Here is a 24,179-nt window from a genome sequence, read left to right as displayed (position 1 = left end):
CACACTTTGCTTCCGCATGTCATCACAAACACAATGGCCTCTTCTCAAACTACTCCCCAGTTTTCCAAATTGGATGGCCCCAATTATCTTACCTGGAGGATCCAATTTCTTGTTTTCTTGAAGAGTCATGACATGGTTGGCCTTGTCGATGGCTCCAACCTTGCTCCAACCAAAACTCTCCCAGATAACATTCCCAATCCAGACTATACGCGCTGGTCTAAACAAGATAACAGTGTCATCAGTTGGCTATATGCCTCTATTGCGGAAAAACTAGTTTCCACCGTCCTTAATTTGGAAACTTCAAAGCAGGTTTGGGACTCCCTTCAAGCTCGATTTTCATCTACCTCGCGCTCCAGAATTGCCTTTCTCAAACGGCAACTTCAAACTATCTCACAAGGAAATCGGTCTTGCCTCTCATATATTGAAGAAGCTAAACTTCTTTCAGATCAACTTGCTGCTGCCGGCAAACCTGTCGAAGAACAAGATTTGATAACCTATCTCTTGAGTGGCCTTAAACCGCATTTCATGCCGTTCGTCACTTCCTACACTTTCACAACCTGAGATCAGGATCTGCCCATTGATGAATTCCAAACCGAGCTGCTCAACTTTGAGACGTTAATGGAGGCACCTCCTTCCTTTGTACCTGCTAACACCAACTTTGCTTTTACTGCAGCTCATCCGAAGCTTGGCTCTCTAAAGAAACCTACCGGGCCGAGCTTCTCACAACAGACTAGGTCCCCAAATCGCCCATCAACTCACATGGGCTCTTCAAACAACAGGCCCATTGCTTCCCCAACAGGTGATAACCGGCCCGTCTGTCAGATTTGTGAGAAAAAAGGCCACAAAGCCCTTGATTGTTAGCACCGGTTTGATTTCACCTACCAAGGTTGACTACCACCATCAGATCTTGCCGCTATGGCTGCTGAAGACAACAACTCTTATGCTCAACAAGTGTGGTATGCTGATAGTGGAGCCAACGCCCATATTACCAGTAACACAGCAAATCTCACCTCCTCGCAGCCCTATAACGGAGGAGACATTATAACGGTTGGAAATGGCTCAGGTTTGGTGATTAAAAACATGGGTACCTCATCATTCAAAACACCAAATTCAAATTTCAATCTCTCCAATGTCCTTCATTGTCCAAATGCATCTTCAAATTTAATTTCCATCAATCGTTTTTGTTTAGACAATGATTGTTATTTTGTCCTAACTGGAAGTGATTTTTCTGTGAAGGAGAACAACACGGGGCAACTTCTACTTCAGGGGCAAGTTGAGAATGGACTCTATCCCATAGCAGCCAATAAATCTTCTTCAAATAAAATTTCATGTTTTGTGGCCAATCTCGACGTGTCCACCACTCTTGACATGTGGCATGATCGATTAGGCCACCCGTCTCAATTTGTCTTAAATCATTTGTTTCGTTCAAAATATTTAGATGTTTCTAATTCCAATAAATTTGAATTTTGTTCATCGTGTCCTTTGGAGAAATCAAAACAATTACCCTTTAGTGATTCAACTCGTCAATCTTCTCGGCCTTTAGCTCTTATTCATTTCGATGTATGGACTTCTCCTATGTACTCGGTTGGTGGTGCTAAGTATTATGTTCTCTTTATTGATGACTTTTCCCGCTTTACATGGTTATATCCCATTAAATCAAAACATGAGGTGTTTGCTATTTTTACCATTTTTAAAGCACTTGTGGAAAATGTATTTTCTTGTAAAATTTAACAACTTCAAACTAACAATGGTGGAGAATTTCTTTCCACCTCCTTTAAATCATTTTTACAAGAAAATAGCATTTTTCATCGCTTAACTTGTCCTCACACATCTCAACAAAATGGGATCGCTGAGCGAAAATATCGCCATATTGTTGAGACCGAGTTAACTCTTCTAGCTCGATCTCACATACCAAACACTTATTGGGCTGATGCTTTTCTTATATCTGTTTATCTCATAAACAGACTCCCAACAAGAGTGTTAAACAACCTCACTCCATTTTGCATGCTTCATAAAATCCATCGGAGCCCAAGTACCTGGATCAATCGAAAGTTCGATTCTATCTGAACTATTCATTTTCTCATTTGGATCTGCTTGCTTTCCATTACTCAGACCATATGAAAAACACAAACTCTCTTTCCACAGTAAAGAGTGCATTTTCCTTGGCTCTGCTAGTCAACAAAGGGGCTATAGATGTCTTGACTATAAGTCTGGACGTGTGTATATTTCCCACAATGTTGTTTTTCACGAAACAAATTTTCCAGCAAAAGCAAGGGTCCTTTCTTCACATGCCTCGCGGAATGAGGTCTCCTCAGGTATGGTCCTTCCTGAAATCTCATGCCCAGACCCGTTCATACTACCTTCTGCAATTGAACCCTCTCCAACTCAAATTGAAAACGAAACCCACCCTTCCCCGCAACCTCTGCCTCCTCTTTCCCAAAATCTACATTCTGCAATTGAACCCTCTCCAACTCAAATTGAAAACGAAACCAACTCTCACCCGCAACCTCTGTCTCCTCTTTCCCAAAATCTCCAACCCGATAATTCTACACAAACCGAAACCCATTCCGTCGGCACCTACCCAAACCGAAACCAAAGTGACTACTCGGTCTATGACCGGCAAATCCAAACCCAAACAGTTTCCAAGCTTCACAGTATACTCAACTCGCTACCCATTGCAGGTTCTCTCAACCGTGGTCACCGAATTTGAACCTTCCACCTACGCACAAGCTGTGACTTCTCCCGAGTGGCGTGCTGCGATGGGTCTGGAATTTGATGCCTTAATGGTAAATGGAACTTGGTTCCTCTGTCCGCGACCATCTGGTAAGCATATAGTTCGGAATATATGGGTTTTTAAGCTTAAACGTCTCTCTGATGGACGTATTGAGCGCTACAAAGCGCGTTTAGTTGCAAAAGGTTTTGATCAACAATATGGGATTGATTATGGAGAAACTTTTTCTCCAGTGGTGAAACACACCACAGTTCACATGATTCTTGCTTTAGCAGTATCATTTAACTGGAATATCCATCAACTAGATATTTCAAATGCTTTTTTGCATGGCTTGTTGGATGAAGAGGTTTTTATGGAGCAACCTAAGGGTTTCGTTGATGAGAATTATCCAAATCATGTCTGCCGACTACACAAGTCACTATACGGCCTGAAACAAGCACCACGTGCTTGGTTTCGCCGTCTCTCTTAATCCCTTTTGGAATATGGTTTTGTTGAATCTAATTCTGATTATTCCCTCTTTATCTATACCAATGATTCTGTGAAAATGTATGTCCTGATTTATGTGGATGACATCCTTGTAACTGGTTCAAGCAAGGCTGCCATTGACTCGTTTATTTTGTCTCTTAAAGAATCATTTCTTGTTAAAGATTTGGGTGAACTCAGCTTCTTCCTAGGTGTCCAGGCAACCCGTGACAAACAAGGTCTACACCTTCGTCAAACAAGATATATCACGGATTTACTTGAAAGCACCAAAATGGGTGGTGCTAAACCTCTAAATTGTCCAACTACATCAGGGCCCAAACTTTCATCAGAAGAGGGTAGTCTCTTGTTGGATCCAACTGAATACCGTCGTGTAATTGGAGCTCTTCAGTATTGTACAATATCACGCCCTGATATTGCATATGCTGTAAATCAGCTGTGCCAGTTCATGCACAGCCCCCGTGAGCCCCATTGGATTGCTGCAAAACGTGTGCTCTGTTACCTTAAAGGTACAATTGATTACAGTCTTTATTATTCTGCTAGTGATATTAATCTCAATGCTTATTGTGACTCTGATTGGGCGGGCAATCCGGATGACCGACGAAGCACAACTGGTTATGGGATATTTCTTGGACCCAATCTCATCACTTGGACAGCAAAGAAGGGCCCATCGTCTCCAAAAGTAGCACCGAAGTCGAGTACCGCAGCATTGCCATTGCAACTGCTGACCTGTATTGGATTCGGATGCTAATGAAAGAACTTAGAATTCAACTTTCATCCACTCCAACAATTTGGTGCGGGAGCCATTGCTTTGGCGTCCAATCCAGTGTTTCACGCTATAACCAAGCATGTTGAAGTTGATTACCACTTCCTCCGTGAAAAAGTACTCAATAGAGATGTCCAAGTGAACTATATTTCCACTGCAGATCAAATTGGAGACATATTCACGAAGGGTCAAATAGCTCCAAGATTTACTTTTCTTTGGTCCAAATTAGTGGTGCTCATGATCCCCATTAATTTGAGGGGGGGTGTTAGATCAAATCCCACTGAAATAGCCACAAATGCAGCAGACATTAAAGAGCCTTTCAAAGCAGTAGCTACAAATGGAAATCCTGAAAGTGCAGCACATATTCAAATCCCAGATTTTACTCCTCCGATTCCTTGATCTTGTCTTGTATACGTTTCCATCTTTTTGCTCCTGTAAATATGTTACTTTCCATATTTAACTTGTAAAGCTGTATCCTACATGTTGACTGATGTATTATGTAAAGTGAATGAAATGTTTCGGAAAGGTAAGTTGGCCTTTCATTGTCCATCCATATTCGTATTGCAGAGTCTTACACTTTCATGAGAAACAAACAAATACCATAGACTACTAGACCATTGCTGACATTGTTAAACTATAATCATTGGTTCATGTTCGTTGAAATGATATAATATTACATCAGTTTTTAAATTATATGATAGTGAAAACTTAAAAAAAAAAATTACAAACTTACAAAATGATATAATTTTGGTTGTCATCAGATTGGATGGTTGTTAACATGTTTCCATCTTTTTCCTCTGTTTCTTAGAGCTACTTTAATGGCAGTGTGTTCTCGGTCCAAGTTACAATATTGTAAGCTTTTAAGTTTAAAGGAACTTTTTAGCTTTTACAGAGATTGGCTCTTTTTCTTGGCTCTTTTATCGATTATCTTCTATTAATTTATATAACTTCTGCTTTGTTTTATGCTTTATGCTTGATATACTCATTGCTTTATGCTCTAATAAGCTTAAAAATGATAATGTCATTTATGTGATGCATTGAGCCTCCTTGCTCACTAATATGCATTACTCAGGAGCTGTTATTATGTTGCCACATTTAATAACTAATTAATTTTCTTTTTTTGTTCAATTTTGCATTGCCTCATCATATCTCGGATTGTTGGGTGGGAAGGATAATTTTCTTCTTCTTGTTCCAGTTAGTGGTAAACCTGATTCGGTTTTCTTTATTTCAGTGTCATGGGTCTTACTTTCTATTGTTTTCTTTATATGATATGGAATGCAACAACACCTTGAACTTGAAGGGGAAACTTTGTTTACTTGGCATAAACATGTCCAAGTGTGGTGACTTGGATTTCTTTTTTGAGCATGTTGTGAGAGATCAAATGTATTGTTTGGTGGTAGCATTTTTCTTCCCAAACGCTTTGGATCTTTGGTTTATTATTTGAGTGCCTTCCTTTTGTTACCTAATGTTTCTGATGAAGTGTTGGGACATGTTGTTGACTTGTCATTCTTTTTGTTATGAACTGTGAGGAACATTGCTTGGAAATATAATTTATCTTATTGTTCCATAAAGAGAAGAATTGGAATTTATCTCAAGGTGAGTTTTGTTGTCGTCAACAATTTTGGCATTACAATTTTGGTGTGAGATTAAAAGACTACGTAGCTTTTCTAATTGTTCAAAACTTTAGTTTTTTATAGGATTTCTTTCAGTCAGTCAGATCACTTGAAGTTGCTGCTCGATGTGAGATTAAATCATTGATGGAAGACCATGCTAATGATTTTGTAATTCATATCTTGTAATTTTGTATTTTGTAATGTAATGTATAAATAACAAATAATGTAATATATAGTGAATTGCATGCATTTTAGTTTTTCATTTTTATATATTTTTATTATTTTTGACAATGTTAATATTATGCTTTTTAACTTGACCTAGAAAAAAATTTCATAAAATATAGGCTTTTATAAAAAATTATGATTTTCAACATTTTTTTTTAATAAATATAGGCTTTTAGGCTTTTACATAAAGGCAATTATGCTCTTCAATATGAATTTTTCTTGAAAAGTCTTTAATATAATATAGGCAATTAAAAAAAAGGCTTTTAAATTGAAATATGGACTTTTATATATTTTAAAAAAATCGAATATAGTCCGAAACTTAGATTTTTGGGTTGTAAAAACTTGGATATATCCAATTTTCGGCTCAGGTTATAACTTGGAGATATCTGGGTCGGAACCCGGTCTGAATTTAAAATTCAGGTTCTGAGTCAAATATATCCGAATATCTGATCCGATACCAGGTTGAACACCCGTGAATAACAATAAAATTGAAATGATAAGTAACATGCACTCTTTGCAATCGACATGCCCCAAACCCAACCGAAAGTCCTTTTGTCCTCATTGAAATAGCACTCTAAATAGTAAAATCCTTTTACTATTTTACTAAACAAGCGTAAAACCTTTTACTCAAAAGAATAAAAAACTACTGGACTATTTCGAGATTTAGTTGTCAACATTGTGGGGCCTACACCCCTTCAAACTCAAAGTGACATGCCACCAAACCCAACTAAAAGTCCTTTTATTCCAAAAAAACAAAAACAGAAGTCCTTTTGTCTTCTTACTGCCGACATGCCCCAAACACATTAAATAGATAAAATAATAATAATAATAATAATAATAATGATGAATGGATGACTCCGAGAAGAGGCCCACCAAGGGTACCAAAGAAGTTTGGCCGCGTTTCTTTGACCAAAGCATACGTTATCTTGTACAGTTATCACGCGTTTTTTACACATCTACACGATCCATCTGCAATTAGTTATACTTGACATTCAAAATGACTTCTTCCAATGCATCACCAGGAGTCCTTGCTTCCTCCGATTCCCCTTTTTTACTCTCTCAATGGAGTTATGATGTACTCTTGAGCTTTCGAGGTGAAGATATCCGCAATAATTTTATTGTTCATCTTTATAAAGATTTGCGTCAAAATGGAATCAATACTTACATGGATAACGAGGAGTTGAGAAGAGGTGAAGAAATTTCACCTGCACTTTTAAAGGCAATTGAAGAGTCAAAAATTTCGATCATTGTATTTTCTGAAAACTATGCATCATCTACATGGTGTTTGGATGAGCTGATGAAGATCTTAGAATGTAAAGAATCAAAGCAACAGAAGGTTTTACTGGTATTTTACAAAGTCGAGCCATCGACAGTACGACACCAAAAAAATAGTTTCGAAGAAGCATTGTCTAAGCATGAAGACAAGTTCAAGCATGATGCTAAAGTTCAGAGGTGGAAGACTGCCTTAAATCAAGCTGCTTGTCTATCCGGTTTGCATTTAAAGATCAATGAGTAATTCCAAAAACTCTTATCCCTTTATTGATTCATATATAATTTAGTTTTGATCGAATTACATACTTTGAAGATATATATAATTTAGTTATGAAGCAAAATGAACAAATGGACAGAATTTGTCCAACACTCCACGAGGCCACATCACAAAATGACACAATGCATCCCAACACTTCACATGGAACTCGACCACATCACAACTACATAAATCACCCCAACACACAACCACAAGACATAATTTCACATATCACAATTCACAATTTCCATCAACAATGATTTTTAAGGTTAGTCCGAGAGTCACTTACACATGGAGGGGAAAATCTATGGATGATCACAAGCGTCCCGAGCTCAGAGAGAGAGAGAGAGAGGAGAAACTGAGAGGATGAGACAGAGAGTAAGGGAAGGCAAACCAAGAGGGTGAGACAGAGAGTAAGGGAAGGCAGAGGCGGGTGGCCGTTAGCCTGAGATAGAGAGACAACAAGAGGCCGAGGGAGGGAAGAGAGAGGTGGTCGGAGGGGGAGGTTGCTCACGTTATTTATAGATCGGGAAGCCTCTTCAAGGGTGACACTCAACTATGTGTTTGTGTGTGGGTGGTGGGTGTGCAGAGTGATGCACAGAGGTCACGAGAGGGGGAGAAAGAAAGTGGGCGAAGAGAGAGAGAGAGAGAGAGAGAGAGAGAGAGAGGGGCGGGAGGATTGGGAAGGAGAGACGAATTAGGGTTTGTGTGAAATGGGACAAAACGGCGCCTTTTTGAGGAGATGGGCAGGCCTTCTCCAAAGGATTTGGGGCCTTAGTTGTGGGCTGGGCTTGGGCTTTTGGGGCTGGCTTCATATTATGCATGACCAAATTGTAGAAGCCCTCAACTCATAAAATTTGTGTTCATATTGATGTTTGTTTACGTAATAACATTTTTCACACTTAACCTACGGTTTTTTTTTTTAACCATAAATTAAAAAAAGATATATAATATAAACCCTAAGAAATTGCATACATTTATGATTTATCCATTAAATTGGTCAAGCGGCACATTCTTGATATTAATTGTCAAATTATATTGGAAGGTACAAACTAAGTCAAATTAAATTGGAATGCAAATTAATACTTTACAAAGCTTAAGCATGGTTTAAATTGAATATGGGTGGTATTTTTTTAACACATAAATGTCAGGTACTAAAAAACATTACTTCAACAACTAAAGAAAACAGTGAACAAAGAATGACGACATACATGGCTTTGCTTCTCCACTATTTTAAAAGTCCCATTTATTTTCCCTTTTTCTAAGTCTTGAATTTGATACAGACCATCTCTACACCTTCTTCAATCACCACTTAGTATGGTATTACAGCTAGCCATGCGAATTGTTACACTTTTAAAATTCATATGTTTTTAACGGTTGTTAGTTCAGAAAGGATTGATATTTATAGTCTAAAGTGTGTAAGTTTCGTGCACTCTTTTTGAAAAAAGTAGATTAATCTGGGCCCCACATGTAAGAATTATTTTTTAATGGTGGAACCCGTTTTTTCAAATTGAGTGCGCGAAGTTTGCACAACTTAAGACTATTCTAGCATTACTCTAATGAGAATAAAATTAACTTATGCCTCGCCAATAACGTCATTTATTACATGAGAATAAAATTATGCGTAAATCATCTTCCCATGTCTTTTAACATGAGGAAGTCAAATTCATGAATTTTCTTTTAATCCTTTTGCATTGGCAGGAACGAATCTAAATTTATCGAAGAAATTGTTCAAGAGGTCTCAAAAATAGTAATAAATCGTATATATTTGCATGTTGCCGAGTATCCAGTGGGAATAAACTCTCGTGTAGAAGATATTAATATGCTATTATGTATTAAGGAGAATGACATACGCATGATGGGAATTTTCGGTGTTGGTGGAATTGGGAAAACAACTATTGCAAAAGAGATATATAACCGCATTACTAATCAGTTTGAAGGAAGCTGTTTTCTTGCAAATGTTAGAGAATCTTCAAAACAAGATCAAGGTGGTCTCGTAAAGTTGCAACAGACAATTCTTTCTGACATTCTTAAAGATTCAAGTTTGAAAGTTAGTAATGTCGATCGAGGAATCAATTTGATAATGGAGAGACTTTGCCGTAAAAGAATTCTTTTGGTTCTTGATGATGTTGATTGTTTGGACCAATTAAAAAAATTATGTGGAAGATGCGATTGGTTTGGTTCTGGTAGTCGAATCATCATAACAACAAGGGATGAGGGTTTACTAACTAAGCACCATGTTCATTTCAAATATCGTATGAAGGAAATGGATCATGATGAAGCTCTTCAGCTCTTTAGCCAGCATGCTTTCAAAAGTGACAAACCTGATGATGCTTTTGCGGATGTCATAAAACTTGCACTAAAATGTGCTGGCGGCCTTCCACTCGCTTTACAAGTGATAGGCTCAAATCTATATGGAGAAGATAAACATTTTTGGAAAAGCGAATTGGAAAAGTACAAAAGAATTCCAGAAGAAAATATCCACAAAAGACTCAAAATAAGTTACGATGGATTAGATGATCTTACAAAAAAGATTTTTCTTGACATTGCATGTTTCTTCAAAGGACACGAGAGAGAATATGTCACTAAAATACTAGACAGTTGTGGTTTCTATGCCTATGTTGGTATCAAAAAGCTCAATGATAAATGTCTCATAACGATTGATCAATATGATGGTAGCCAATATTTGAGGATGCATGACTTACTACAAGATATGGGTAGAGAAATTGTTCGACAAAAATCACCCGAAGAACCTGGAAAGCGCAGTAGATTGTACTTTCACGAAGATGTTCGTGAAGTACTTGAAAAAAAGAAGGTAAGACTTTTTCTCTAGAAATATAATTCTACTTTCGAGTTCTTTTTTTTTTCAATTAAAGCTATTATTAAATTAAAAGAAATGGATCCAGAAATACATATAAATTATTATATAGACCCAAACGTACCCTCTACATGAAATATTTTCTCAATGTTGTAAATAAAATAATTTTAATGAAGAAGTATAAATAAAATCATCAAAGCCAATCTCCTTTTCCCCATTTTTCTAAAAGGGCAAAATGCTATGATTATCTGACCCTGTTTTAGTATTTTAAACTGAGTAATATGTATTAAAAGGAAGAAGTATACATGACTTTGACATTTGAACGTACACACTCATTTCTAAAAATTTGAATGATAAAAATAAGGCTATACCTTTTGAAATCTAAAATAGAAACACCATATGAAGAAAGATGTGGCATATGTTTGTTGTTTCCTTCTTAAAAAAATGGGATAGTGATGTACACACATATTTTTGTAAAAAAAATAAAAAATCTTAGCATGTTAAACTTATAGTTCAACACTGGCGCAAGTGTTTAATTATAGGGGATTTATCTTTCATTTTTTATAGAACACTTGTGCATTCTCACATTAGGGAACAGAGCAAATTGAAGGCATATTGATAGATCTGCCTCTGGAGGACCGCAAGACACAAATGAGTACTAAGGCGTTTGCAAAATTGAAAAACCTCAGAATATTTATAAACCGCAATGCAAGTTTTAGTGGCAGATTGAAGTATTTCTCTAACGAGTTAAGAGTTCCTGATTGGCTTGAATGCCCTTTGGAGTTTTTGCCATCTACTTTGCATGGAGAGAAACTCACTATTTTAAAAATGCAAGGAAACATGATTAGAGTTTTAGGCACGAGAGTGCTATATAAGGTAAATATTTTTATTTTTAATATGTCGATCTGTCTTACATTTAAGGTATGCTGCAAATTTCCTTTAACAATTAATATATTTCCTTTGTTTTCTTCTTTTTAAACAGAACTTAACAAGTATAGATTTCAGGGAATCTAAATACTTGACAAAAATATCGGATCTTTCAAGTTGCTCAAATCTAGAGAAGCTGATTCTTAATGATTGTGAAAGTTTAGTTGAGGTTCATGATTCTATTGGATTTTTGGATAAACTTGTTGAATTGAATTTTCTAGAATGTTCTAGCCTAAAGAATTTGCCAAGAAACTTTAAGTTGCGATCTCTAGAATTGCTTGAACTTAGAGGTTGTACAAGCCTTGAATACTTTCCTGAAATTGAGTGTGAAATGGAACATTTGAAGTATCTCTGCTTAGAAAGCACAGTAATACAGGAGCTGCCTTCATCCATTACATACCTCATTGGGCTCGAGCATTTTGTTTTGAGATGGTGCGAATGCCTTGTGTATCTTCCAATAAACATTTTTCAGTTGGAACGTCTAATGGTAGTTCACATCCAAGATTGTCCAAATTTTGTAAATTTTGGAAAGGAGGTGGGGCAAAATGGACAATCCAAGCCATGTACACAGGAATTGCTCCCATTGCCGCCTTCAGAATCAAATTTCAGTTTGTGCACATTAATTCTATCTGGTAGTGGTATTGTTAGCCTTCCTGCATGGATAGAAGGACTTGTTGGATTGGCTCGCCTTGATTTGGCAGGCTGCGAGCAACTTGAAGAAATTCTACATCTTCCACCAAATATAGAAGTTGTAAATGCTCCAAGATGTATAAGATTAGTTGAGGTTCATGATTCTGTTGGATTTTTAGATAAGCTTGTTGAATTGAGATTGGAAGGATGTTCCAGCCTAAAGAATTTGCCAAGAAGCTTAAAGTTGAGATCTCTAAAAGTACTTGAACTTGAAGGTTGTACAAGCCTTGAATACTTTCCTGAAATTAAGTGTGAAATGGAACATTTGAAATGTGTCCGGTTACATAGCATCGTAATACAAGAGCTACCTTCATCCATTACATACCTCACTGGTCTCAAGGAGTTATATTTGAGAAGGTGCAAAAGCTTGTGCAACTTCCAATAAACATTTTTCAGTTGAAAAGTCTATGGGCAGTTAACATCATTAATTGTCCAAATCTTGTAAATTTTGGAAATGAGGTGGGGCAAAATGGACAATCCATGCTATGTACACAGAAAAATGAAATTTCATCAGGTAAGGAATTGTTCCCATTGCCGCCTCCCGAATCAAATAATTTATCTCAGACATATAATTTCTCATCCAGTTTGAGGAAATTAAGTCTATCTGGTAGTGGTATTGTTAGCCTTCCTCCATGTATCAAAGCATTCGTTGGATTGTCTCACCTTGATTTGAGAGGCTGCAAGCAACTTGAAGAAATTCTACACCTTCCACCAAATATAGAAGAGGTTGAGGCTTTTGGATGCGGGTTATTGGAATACTTTCATCATGTATCGACGGAATCTTCATTCGGTATATCCGACTTAAAACGGTTAACATGGATTGACTTATCAGAGTGCAATAAAGTGGAAGTGGATGTAGGGAATCATGCGCCATATCCATTATTGGTTCAGGTATACATGTCAGATCTATTTGATCTCTAATTTCTTTCTGTTTCGTATATATTTGATAGCTTGTATTTATTTTCTTACGTATATATATATACTTGGTTTAATAGGAACGCTTACGGACGAAAGGATCAAGTAGGATTATGTATCCAGGAAGTAGGATTCCTGAGTGGTTCAAGGGTCGCAAGGAGACTACTTCATATAGTAGTTCTATTGAAATAGAAATTGAAAATAATGCATTCAAGCATCAGATCGTGGCATTAGTTTTGTGTTTTGTTGCGAGACCTCTTCCAGTGGCTATTTCTCATATTACTATCTCAATAAATGGCCGGCAGATTAGAAATGATATGTGGCTACGGCCTTCAATGGACACACATTGTGTATATCTACAATACATAGCTGGAAATTATATTGGTCAGATGCAGTCAAGTTACAGTGAGGGGAACAATATGAGGTTTACATTTGGAAGTGATTTAAAGGAAGCAATCTTCAAAAGTGCTGGAGTCCATTTAATATACATTGATCCTATTACAGAAATTATAGAGATAAAGTGGGACGAAGAAAGGGAAAGTTACTATGCGGATGACGCAAAGATGTTGAAAAGGAAGAAAGCTTTGAAAAAAGTATCCTGTTTCTCTGGTTTATTAACGAACTTCCGGTAAGCTTTGCCAATATGTACTTTCTCATGTGTATGCTCATGCTATATTTGAAATATTTCTGAGGAAAATTGAGACAAATATTCCAAGATCTGACATCGGGGGAATTGGTGAAGATAAAATACCATACAAAAAGGAAAACAATTTTATTAATTATTGCTTCTTTAATAATTAAGTAAAAAGAATTTAAAAATAAAATAAAATACATGACGAATAAAATTGAGGGGTAAACTCATTGAGTCATTTGGCATTTTTCCTTTGGCAAAATGTTACGCAACAAACAAACTTAGCTAGGTATTTATCCTTGTTCAAAATTTGGAAAGTAGAGTTTCTTTTGACTTGCGTCCAAACAAAGCCGAAACGTCTTCTTTGTCTTAAAAATGTCCGTAGATTATGATGTCAGGTCGACAATTAATTAAGGATCATATGAATGTTGTAACTTCTTCGTACCCTACCAATAATGTTGACATTTATTACATGAGAATAAAATTCATGTACCTAAATCATGTCCCCATGTCTTTAAAGAAGAGGAAGTCATATTAATGACTTTTCTTTTAATCTTTTTGCATTGGTAGGAACAAATCTGAATGTATCGAGAAGATTATTCAAGAAGTCTCAAGCAAACCACCAAATAGTACATGCTTGCATGTTGCAAAGTATCCTGTTGGGTTGAAGTCTCGTGTAGATATTAATATGCTTTTACGTATTGAGATCATTAATGAGACACGCATGATAGAGATTTTCGGTACTGGAGGAATTGGTAAGACAACTACTGCAAAAAGGTTGTATAACCACATTTCTGATCAGTTTGAAGGGAGTTGTTTTCTTGCCAATGTTAGAGAAAATTCAAAAGCAGATAAGGGCGGTCTCGTCCAACTGCAAGAGAATATTCTTCATGATATCCTAAGAGATCCAAATGTTAAGGTCGGTCATGTTGATCGAGGAATCATTTTGATACAGTAGAGACTTCGCCATAAAAAGATCCTTCTGGTTCTTGATGACATTGATCATTTGGACCAATTAGAAAATCTAAGTGGAGTTGCGATTGGTTTGGATTGGGAAGTCGAATCATCATAACAACAAGAGATGAGCATTTACTAGTGCATCATAATGTTGGTAATTGGAAAAAATATCCTATGAATAAATTGGATCCTAGAGACGCTCTTAAGCTCTTTTCCTGGCATGCCTTCAAGCGTGACCAACCGGATAATGATTTTGTGGAAGTCACAAAACTTGCACTGCAATATGCTCGTGGGCTTCCACTCGCTTTGATTGTAGTAGGCTCAAATCTGTACGGAAGAAATGTGCATTATTGGAGAAGCGCATTGGAAAAGTACAAAATAATTCTAGATAAAAATATCCATGATATACTCAAAATCAGTTAGGATGGATTAGATTATCATACAAAAAATATCCACCTATGCACAAGCTGTGACTTCTCCCGAGTGGCGTGCTGCGATGGGTCTGGAATTTGATGCCTTAATGGTAAATGGAACTTGGTTCCTCTGTCCGCGACCATCTGGTAAGCATATAGTTCGGAATAAATGGGTTTTTAAGCTTAAACGTCTCTCTGATGGACGTATTGAGCGCTACAAAGCGCGTTTAGTTGCAAAAGGTTTTGATCAACAATATGGGATTGATTATGGAGAAACTTTTTCTCCAGTGGTGAAACACACCACAGTTCGCATGATTCTTGCTTTAGCAGTATCATTTAACTGGAATATCCATCAACTAGATATTTCAAATGCTTTTTTGCATGGCTTGTTGGATGAAGAGGTTTTTATGGAGCAACCTAAGGGTTTCGTTGATGAGAATTATCCAAATCATGTCTGCCGACTACACAAGTCACTATACGGCCTGAAACAAGCACCACGTGCTTGGTTTCGCCGTCTCTCTTAATCCCTTTTGGAATATGGTTTTGTTGAATCTAATTCTGATTATTCCCTCTTTATCTATACCAATGATTCTGTGAAAATGTATGTCCTGATTTATGTGGATGACATCCTTGTAACTGGTTCAAGCAAGGCTGCCATTGACTCGTTTATTTTGTCTCTTAAAGAATCATTTCTTGTTAAAGATTTGGGTGAACTCAGCTTCTTCCTAGGTGTCCAGGCAACCCGTGACAAACATGGTCTACACCTTCGTCAAACAAGATATATCACGGATTTACTTGAAAGCACCAAAATGGGTGGTGCTAAACCTCTAAATTGTCCAACTACATCAGGGCCCAAACTTTCATCAGAAGAGGGTAATCTCTTGTTGGATCCAACTGAATGCCGTCGTGTAATTGGAGCTATTCAGTATTGTACAATATCACGCCCTGATATTGCATATGCTGTAAATCAGCTGTGCCAGTTCATGCACAGCCCCCGTGAGCCCCATTGGATTGCTGCAAAACGTGTGCTCCGTTACCTTAAAGGTACAATTGATTACAGTCTTTATTATTCTGCTGGTGATATTAATCTCAATGCTTATTGTGACTCTGATTGGGCGGGCAATCCGGATGACCGACGAAGCACAACTGGTTATGGGATATTTCTTGGACCCAATCTCATCACTTGGACAGCAAAGAAGCAGCCATTGTCTCCAAAAGTAGCACCAAAGCCGAGTACCGCAGCATTGCCATTGCAACTGCTGACCTGTATTGGATTCGGATGCTAATGAAAGAACTTAGAATTCAACTTTCATCCACTCCAACAATTTGGTGCGATAATATTGGAGCCATTGCTTTGGCGTCCAATCCAGTGTTTCACGCTACAACCAAGCACGTTGAAGTTGATTACCACTTCCTCCGTGAAAAAGTACTCAATAGAGATGTCCAAGTGAACTATATTTCCACTGCAGATCAAATTGGAGACATATTCACGAAGGATCAAACAGCTCCAAGATTTACTTTTCTTTGGTCCAAATTAGTGGTGCTCATGATCCCCATTAATTTGAGAGGGGGGGGGGGGGGGTTAGATCAAATCCCACTGAAATAGCCACAAATGCAGCAGACATTAAAGAGCCTTTCAAAGCAGTAGCTACAAATGGAAATCCTGAAAGTGCAGTACATATTCAAATCCCAGATTTTACTCCTCCGATTCCTTGATCTTGTCTTGTATACGTTGCCATCTTTTTGCTCCTGTAAATATGTTACTTTCCATATTTAACTTGTAAAGCTGTATCCTGCATGTTGACTGATGTATTATGTAAAGTGAATGAAATGTTTCGGAAAGGTAAGTTGGCCTTTCATTGTCCATCCATATTTGTATTGCAGAGTCTTACACTTTTATGAGAAACAAACAAATACCATAGACTATTAGACCATTGCCGACATTATTAAACTATAATCATTGGTTCATGTTCGTTGAAATGATATAATATTGCATCAGTTTTTAAATTATATGATAGTGAAAACTTTAAAAAAAAAATTACAAACTTACAAAATGATATAATTCTGGTTGTCATTAGATTGGATGGTTGTTAACATGTTTCCATCTTTTTCCTCTGTTTCTTAGAGCTACTTTAATGGCAGTGTGTTCTCGGTCCAAGTTACAATATTGTAAGCTTTTAAGTTTAAAGGAACTTTTTAGCTTTTACAGAGATTGGCTCCTTTTCTTGGCTCCTTTGTCGATTATCTTCTATTAATTTATATAACTTCTGCTTTGTTTTATGCTTAATGCTTGATATACTCATTGCTTTATGCTCTAGTAAGCTGAAAAATGATAATGTCATTTATGTGATGCATTGAGCCTCCTTGCTCACTAATATGCATTACTCAGGGGCCGTTATTATGCTGCCACATTTAATAACTAATTAATTTTCTTTTTTGGTTCAATTTTGCATTGCCTCATCATATCTCGGATTGTTGGGTGGGAAGGATAATTTTCTTCTTCTTGTTCGAGTTAGTGGTAAACCTGATTCGATTTTCTTTATTTCAGTGTCATGGGTCTTACTTTCTATTGTTTTCTTTATATGATATGGAATGCAACAACACCTTGAACTTGAAGAGGAAACTTTGTTTACTTGGCATAAACATGTCCAAGTGTGGTGACTTGGATTTCTTTTTTGAGCATGTTGTGAGAGATCAAATGTATTGTTTGGTGGTAGTATTTTTCTTCCCAAACGCTTTGGATCTTTGGTTTATTATTTGAGTGCCTTCCTTTTGTTACCTTGTGTTTCTGATGAAGTGTTGGGACATGTTGTTGACTTGTCATTCTTTTTGTTATGAACTGTGAGGAACATTGCTTGGAAATGTAATTTATCTTATTGTTCCATAAAGAGAAGAATTGGAATTTATCTCAAGGTGAGTTTTGTTGTCATCAACAATTTTGGCATTACAATTTTGGCGTGAGATTAAAAGACTACGTAGCTTTTCTAATTGTTCAAAACTTTAGTTTTTTATAGGATTTCTTTCAGTCAGTCAGATCACTTGAAGTTGCTGCTCGATGTGAGATTAAATCATTGATGGAAGACCATGCTAATGATTTTGTAATTCATATCTTGTAATTTTGTATTTTGTAATGTAATGTATAAATAACAAATAATGTAATATATAGTGAATTGCATGCATTTTAGTTTTTCATTTTTATATATTTTTATTATTTTGGACAATGTTAGTATTATGCTTTTTAACTTGACCTAGAAAAAAATTTCATAAAATATAGGCTTTTATAAAAAATTATGATTTTCAATATTTTTTTTAATAAATATAGGCTTTTAGGCTTTTATATAAAGGGAATTGTGCTCTTTAATACGGATTTTTCTTGAAAAGTCTTTAATATAATATTGGCAATTAAAAAAAAAGCTTTTAAATTGAAATATGGACTTTTATATATTTTAAAAAAACCAAATATAATCCGAAATCTAGATTTCTGGATTGTAAAAACTCGGGTATATCTAATTTTCAGTTCAGGTTATAACTTTGATATATCTGAGTTGGAACCCGGTCTGAATTTGAAATTCGAGTTCTGAGTCAAATATATCCGAATATCTGATCCGATACCAGGTTGAACACCCGTGAATAACAATAAAATTGAAGTGATAAGTAACATGCACTCTTTCCAATCGACATGCTCCAAACCCAACCGAAAGTCCTTTTGTCCCCATTGAAATAGCACTCTAAATAGTAAAATCCTTTTACTATTTTACTAAACAAGCGTAAAACCTTTTACTCAAAAGAATAAAAAGCTACTGGACTATTTCGAGATTTAGTTGTCAACATTGTGGGGCCTACACCCCTTCAAACTCAAAGTGACATGCCACCAAACCCAACTAAAAGTCCTTTTATTCCAAAAAAACAAAAACAGAAGTCCTTTTGTCTTCTTACTGCCGACTGTTGACTAATGCATAATACTAATAATCACTTATTTAAAAAAATAAAATTTTTGTTTTTATTTTTTAAATATTTTTAATTATTAAAAAAAAGAAAAATTAATACATAATACTAATAATCACTTATTTAAACATTAAATAATAAATAAATAAAACAAATTAAAATGCATGAAAAATAAGAGAGAGGATCGATCATGTGTAATTTATCCTAATATAATTACTTTCTTATATATATATATATAGAAGTAGATACACATATATTAGGATGTTGCTAAAGTATTTTCTCACATCTTTCTTCCACAAATTCATATTCTTTTTGTAATGTTGATCATTGACTTGGATTAGTTTTCTATGCATGAAAGTTTCTCATCTTCAATATGTAAATTGATTGATTTGATACAGTACGTTATAATTTATTTAAAGTAAAATTAAAATAAAATGAATTAATAAAAAAATTTTTGTTAGTTTGTAAACTTTACCATAATGAAATCTATATGTGAACCAATTTTTTTTTTTTAATAAAAAGTTTGTTTTTCATTAGTATTTTGCAGTAGTAACAAAAAATAATAAGAAAGTAATTTAATTTTAATCTAGGAATAATTTGAATTTTTAACTTTAATTATGTTATTTCATGTTATATATGTTAATGTAGTATATTTTAAGTGATTATTGATTCAATTAAGAACATATACGATTAGAAATTATCAAAATTAAAAATAATATTTTTTTAGATTAAATAGATAAATGTCTTTTACGCCATTAGATAGATAAATAATAAAGAAAAATTTACTATACTGCCTAAATGTTATTTATTTATTTTTTATTTTTTATAATCGAATGATGAAAAAAATAATTTTAAATATATTAATATTTTTTTTATTTTTTAAAAATATTTAAATATATTAAAAAATATGAATAAAAAAAATTTAATTTTATAACTAACAATTAAACCGAACGGTGCTACTGGATGTCAGACTAGCACCGCTCAACTAGCACCGCTCAAATAATAATAATGATGATGATAAATGATAGATTGACTTACAACCTCAAGAAGTGGGCCCACAACTATGGGTAAAGTGGAAGTTTTGTTTTTTCTTTGTTCAATGAAAAAGGAAGTTGCCGAAGAAGTTTGTGGCCGCCTTCTTTGACTAATACATAGGGTTTTTTTGGTAACTACAAGCATTAGTTTATCTATATATAAATATAAAATTACATATTTTAGAGAATATAGTTGTCATTTAAGAAAAAATTTTATTTTCTATCATTGATTTTTGAATGAAAATAATAATATTATTTTTTTTTTAATTTTTTAAAATTAATCTTTTTATATATTTTATAATTAACACCTACTATAAAGATGTTGAAAGTAGAGCGGGAAGAGAGAGAAAAAACTAATAAAATACACATATTAGAGAGAGAGAGAGTGGGAGGAGAGAAAAAAATAAAAAAAATAATATTTGTAGAGTGAATAGTATAACTGTAAAGATTTATTGACACTGTTCATAAATATGAAAATATTTATATATGTATAATCTAATATAATCAATTTAATAGTTTAATTATATAAATATGTGTTTGCATTTACATACAAATAAACCAATGCTAACAAGCTGTCACACATAAGCTTTTCTCTTATTCTTTTACATGAAATACTTTAAGCTCATGTAATTAAAGTCTTAACACCCTGGTTTAGATAATGAAAGCCCACCAAGGGTGCATTGCACGTGACTCCATCTGAAGTGAGGATACCCTGAGCCTGTGGCTGAGCTAATTGATGAGGATGCCCTGGTTTATTTTCTATCACGTGCAATGGACCCTGTTTATTTTTGAACTGTTAAATTTATAAAAGAAATCACATAATTTATAAACTAAAATGACTATACTTTAAAATTTTTTAAAATGAAAATAAAATAAAAGAAACAAGAAAAAACCATATTAATTAATTTTTAAACTTTACCATTACGAGATCTCTACCTTAATTTTAGTTTTTATTCAATTAAAAAATTAAAATAAAAAATTTATTTTATTTTATGTACATGCTATATATTTTGCAGTCACATCGATAAGAAAATAATTTAATTCTGATCTTGTAATTTTATATCAGTATATATACATGTCGTACAAGTTGATGTAGTGCATTTGAGTGATTAGAAACTTATATGATTAGAAAAGATTAAAAAGAAAACGGAAGAACACTATTTCTCTTAGATTTAAAATGTCCTAATTTACACCATTAAATAGATAAAATAATAATAATAATAATGATGATGATGAATGGTTGACCCCGAGAAGAGGCCCACCAATGGGTACCGAAGAAGTTTGGCCGCGTTTCTTTGACCAAAGCATACGTTATCTTGTACAGTTGTCACGCGTTTTTTTACACATCTACACGATCCATCGTTATACTTTACATTTAAAATGACTTCTTCCAATGCATCACCGGGAGTCCTTGCTTCCTCCGATTCTCCTTTTTTACTCTCTCAATGGAGTTATGATGTATTCTTGAGCTTTCGAGGTAAAGATATCCGCAATAATTTTATTGTTCATCTTTATAAAGATTTGCGTCAAAATGGAATCAATACTTACATGGATAACGAGGAGTTGAGAAGAGGTGAAGAAATTTCACCTGCACTTTTAAAGGCAATTGAAGAGTCAAAAATTTCGATCATTGTATTTTCTGAAAACTATGCATCATCTACATGGTGTTTGGATGAGCTGATGAAGATCTTAGAATGTAAAGAATCAAAGCAACAGAAGGTTTTACCGGTATTTTACAAAGTCGAGCCATCGACAGTACGACACCAAAAAAATAGTTTCGAAGAAGCATTGTCTAAGCATGAAGACAAGTTCAAGCATGATGCTAAAGTTCAGAGGTGGAAGACTGCCTTAAATCAAGCTGCTTGTCTATCCGGTTTGCATTTAAAGATCAATGAGTAATTCCAAAAACTCTTATCCCTTTATTGATTCATATATAATTTAGTTTTGATCGAATTACATACTTTGAAGATATATATAATTTAGTTATGAAGCAAAACGAACAAATGGACAGAATTCGTCCAACACTCCACGAGGCCACATCACAAAATGACACAATGCATCCCAACACTTCACATGGAACTCGACCACATCACAACTACATAAATCACCCCAACACACAACCACAAGACATAATTTCACATATCACAATTCACAATTTCCATCAACAATGATTTTTAAGGTTAGTCCGAGAGTCACTTACACATGGAGGGGAAAATCTATGGATGATCACAAGCGTCCCGAGCTCAGAGAGAGAGAGAGAGGAGAAACTGAGAGGATGAGACAGAGAGTAAGGGAAGGCAAACCAAGAGGGTGAGACAGAGAGTAAGGGAAGGCAGAGGCGGGTGGCCGTTAGCCTGAGATGGAGAGACAACAAGAGGCCGAGGGAGGGAAGAGAGAGGTGGTCGGAGGGGGAGGTTGCTCACGTTATTTATAGATCGAGAAGCCTCTTCAAGGGTGACACTCAACTATGTGTTTGTGTGTGGGTGGTGGGTGTGCAGAGTGATGCACAGAGGTCACGAGAGGGGGAGAAAGAAAGTGGGCGAAGAGAGAGAGAGAGAGAGAGAGAGAGAGAGAGAGAGAGGGGGAGGACTGGGAAGGAGAGACAAATTAGGGTTTGTGTGAAATGGGACAAAACGGCGCCTTTTTGAGGAGATGGGTAGGCCTTCTCCTAAGGATTTGGGGCCTTAGTTGTGGGCTGGGCTTGGGCTTTTGGGGCTGGCTTCATATTATGCATGATCAAATTGTAGAAGCCCTCAACTCATAAAAATTGTGTTCATATTGATGTTTGTTTACGTAATAACATTTTTCACACTTAACCTACGGTTTTTTTTTAACCATAAATTAAAAAAAGATATATAATATAAACCCTAAGAAATTGCATACATTTATGATTTACCCATTAAATTGGTCAAGCGGCACATTCTTGATATTTATTGTCAAATTATATTGGAAGGTACAAACTAAGTCAAATTAAATTGGAATGCAAATTAATACTTTACAAAGCTTAAGCATGGTTTAAATTGAATATGGGTGGTATTTTTTTAACACATAAATGTCAGGTACTAAAAAACATTACTTCAACAACTAAAGAAAACAGTGAACAAAGAATGACGACATACATGGCTTTGCTTCTCCACTATTTTAAAAGTCTCATTTATTTTCCATTTTTCTAAGTCTTGAATTTGATACAGACCATCTCTACACCTTCTTCGATCACCACTTAGTATGGTATTACAGCTAGCCATGTGAATTGTTACACTTTTAAAATTCATATGTTTTTAACAGTTGTTAGTTCAGAAAGGATTGATATTTATAGTCTAAAGTGTGTAAGTTTCGTGCACTCTTTTTGAAAAAAGTAGATTAATCTGGGCCCCACATGTAAGAATTATTTTTTAATGGTGGAACCCCTTTTTTCAAATTGAGTGCGCGAAGTTTGCACAACTTAAGACTATTCTAGCATTACTCTAATGACAATAAAATTAACTTATGCCTCGCCAATAACGTCATTTATTACATGAGAATAAAATTATGCGTAAATCATCTTCCCATGTCTTTTAACATGAGGAAGTCAAATTCATGAATTTTCTTTTAATCCTTTTGCATTGGCAGGAACGAATCTAAATTTATCGAAGAAATTGTTCAAGAGGTCTCAAAAATAGTACTAAATCGTATATATTTGCATGTTGCCGAGTATCCAGTGGGAATAAACTCTCGTGTAGAAGATATTAATATGCTATTATGTATTAAGGAGAATGACATACGCATGATGGGGATTTTTGGTGTTGGTGGAATTGGGAAAACAACTATTGCAAAAGAGATATATAACCGCATTACTAATCAGTTTGAAGGAAGCTGTTTTCTTGCAAATGTTAGAGAATCTTCAAAACAAGATCAAGGTGGTCTCGTAAAGTTGCAACAGACAATTCTTTCTGACATTCTTAAAGATTCAAGTTTGAAAGTTAGTAATGTCGATCGAGGAATCAATTTGATAATGGAGAGACTTTGCCGTAAAAGAATTCTTTTGGTTCTTGATGATGTTGATTGTTTAGACCAATTAAAAAAATTATGTGGAAGATGCGATTGGTTTGGTTCTGGTAGTCGAATCATCATAACAACAAGGGATGAGGGTTTACTAACTAAGCACCATGTTCATTTCAAATATCGTATGAAGGAAATGGATCATGATGAAGCTCTTCAGCTCTTTAGCCAGCATGCTTTCAAAAGTGACAAACCTGATGATGCTTTTGCGGATGTCATAAAACTTGCACTAAAATGTGCTGGCGGCCTTCCACTCGCTTTACAAGTGATAGGCTCAAATCTATATGGAGAAGATAAACATTTTTGGAAAAGCGAATTGGAAAAGTACAAAAGAATTCCAGAAGAAAATATCCACAAAAAACTCAAAATAAGTTACGATGGATTAGATGATCTTACAAAAAAGATTTTTCTTGACATTGCATGTTTCTTCAAAGGACACGAGAGATAATATGTCACTAAAATACTAGA

The 24,179-nt window shown here is 35.2% G+C and overlaps 4 protein-coding genes across 4 annotated transcripts in view; all 4 read left to right on the top strand.

Annotated features, from left to right (window-relative positions):
• The first annotated feature begins 4,789 nt into the window (after nt 1-4,789).
• The window catches only part of LOC121242832 (pollen receptor-like kinase 1), a 27,894-nt gene continuing 8,504 nt past the window's right edge, over nt 4,790-24,179 (top strand). The window contains exons 1-3 of the mRNA XM_041140797.1: nt 4,790-4,801; nt 15,891-15,901; nt 22,068-22,071. The gene's annotated coding sequence lies outside the window, so the exon portion shown is untranslated. The remainder of the gene's footprint in view (nt 4,802-15,890; nt 15,902-22,067; nt 22,072-24,179) is intronic.
• On the top strand, nt 6,853-12,699 carry LOC121242442 (disease resistance protein Roq1-like). The gene is made up of 5 exons (XM_041140297.1): nt 6,853-7,327; nt 9,045-10,158; nt 10,753-11,037; nt 11,144-12,135; nt 12,363-12,699. The coding sequence occupies exons 1-5, from the start codon at nt 6,981-6,983 to the stop codon at nt 12,697-12,699; spliced, it is 3,075 nt and encodes a 1,024-aa protein (XP_040996231.1). The 5' UTR covers nt 6,853-6,980.
• LOC121242441 (uncharacterized mitochondrial protein AtMg00810-like) lies at nt 15,294-15,980 on the top strand. Its single transcript, XM_041140296.1, has one exon. It carries the CDS (start codon nt 15,294-15,296, stop codon nt 15,978-15,980), a length of 687 nt encoding a protein of 228 aa, XP_040996230.1.
• The window catches only part of LOC121242440 (disease resistance protein Roq1-like), a 38,626-nt gene continuing 35,500 nt past the window's right edge, over nt 21,054-24,179 (top strand). Inside the window, exons 1-2 of the mRNA XM_041140295.1 lie at nt 21,054-21,568; nt 23,283-24,156. Coding sequence (XP_040996229.1) covers nt 21,054-21,568; nt 23,283-24,156 — 1,389 coding nt within the window. The remainder of the gene's footprint in view (nt 21,569-23,282; nt 24,157-24,179) is intronic.

This window comes from Juglans microcarpa x Juglans regia, chromosome 8D, assembly GCF_004785595.1.
Source record: "Juglans microcarpa x Juglans regia isolate MS1-56 chromosome 8D, Jm3101_v1.0, whole genome shotgun sequence".
Lineage (NCBI taxonomy): Eukaryota > Viridiplantae > Streptophyta > Magnoliopsida > Fagales > Juglandaceae > Juglans > Juglans microcarpa x Juglans regia.
This window is presented reverse-complemented; position numbering and strand designations above follow the sequence as displayed.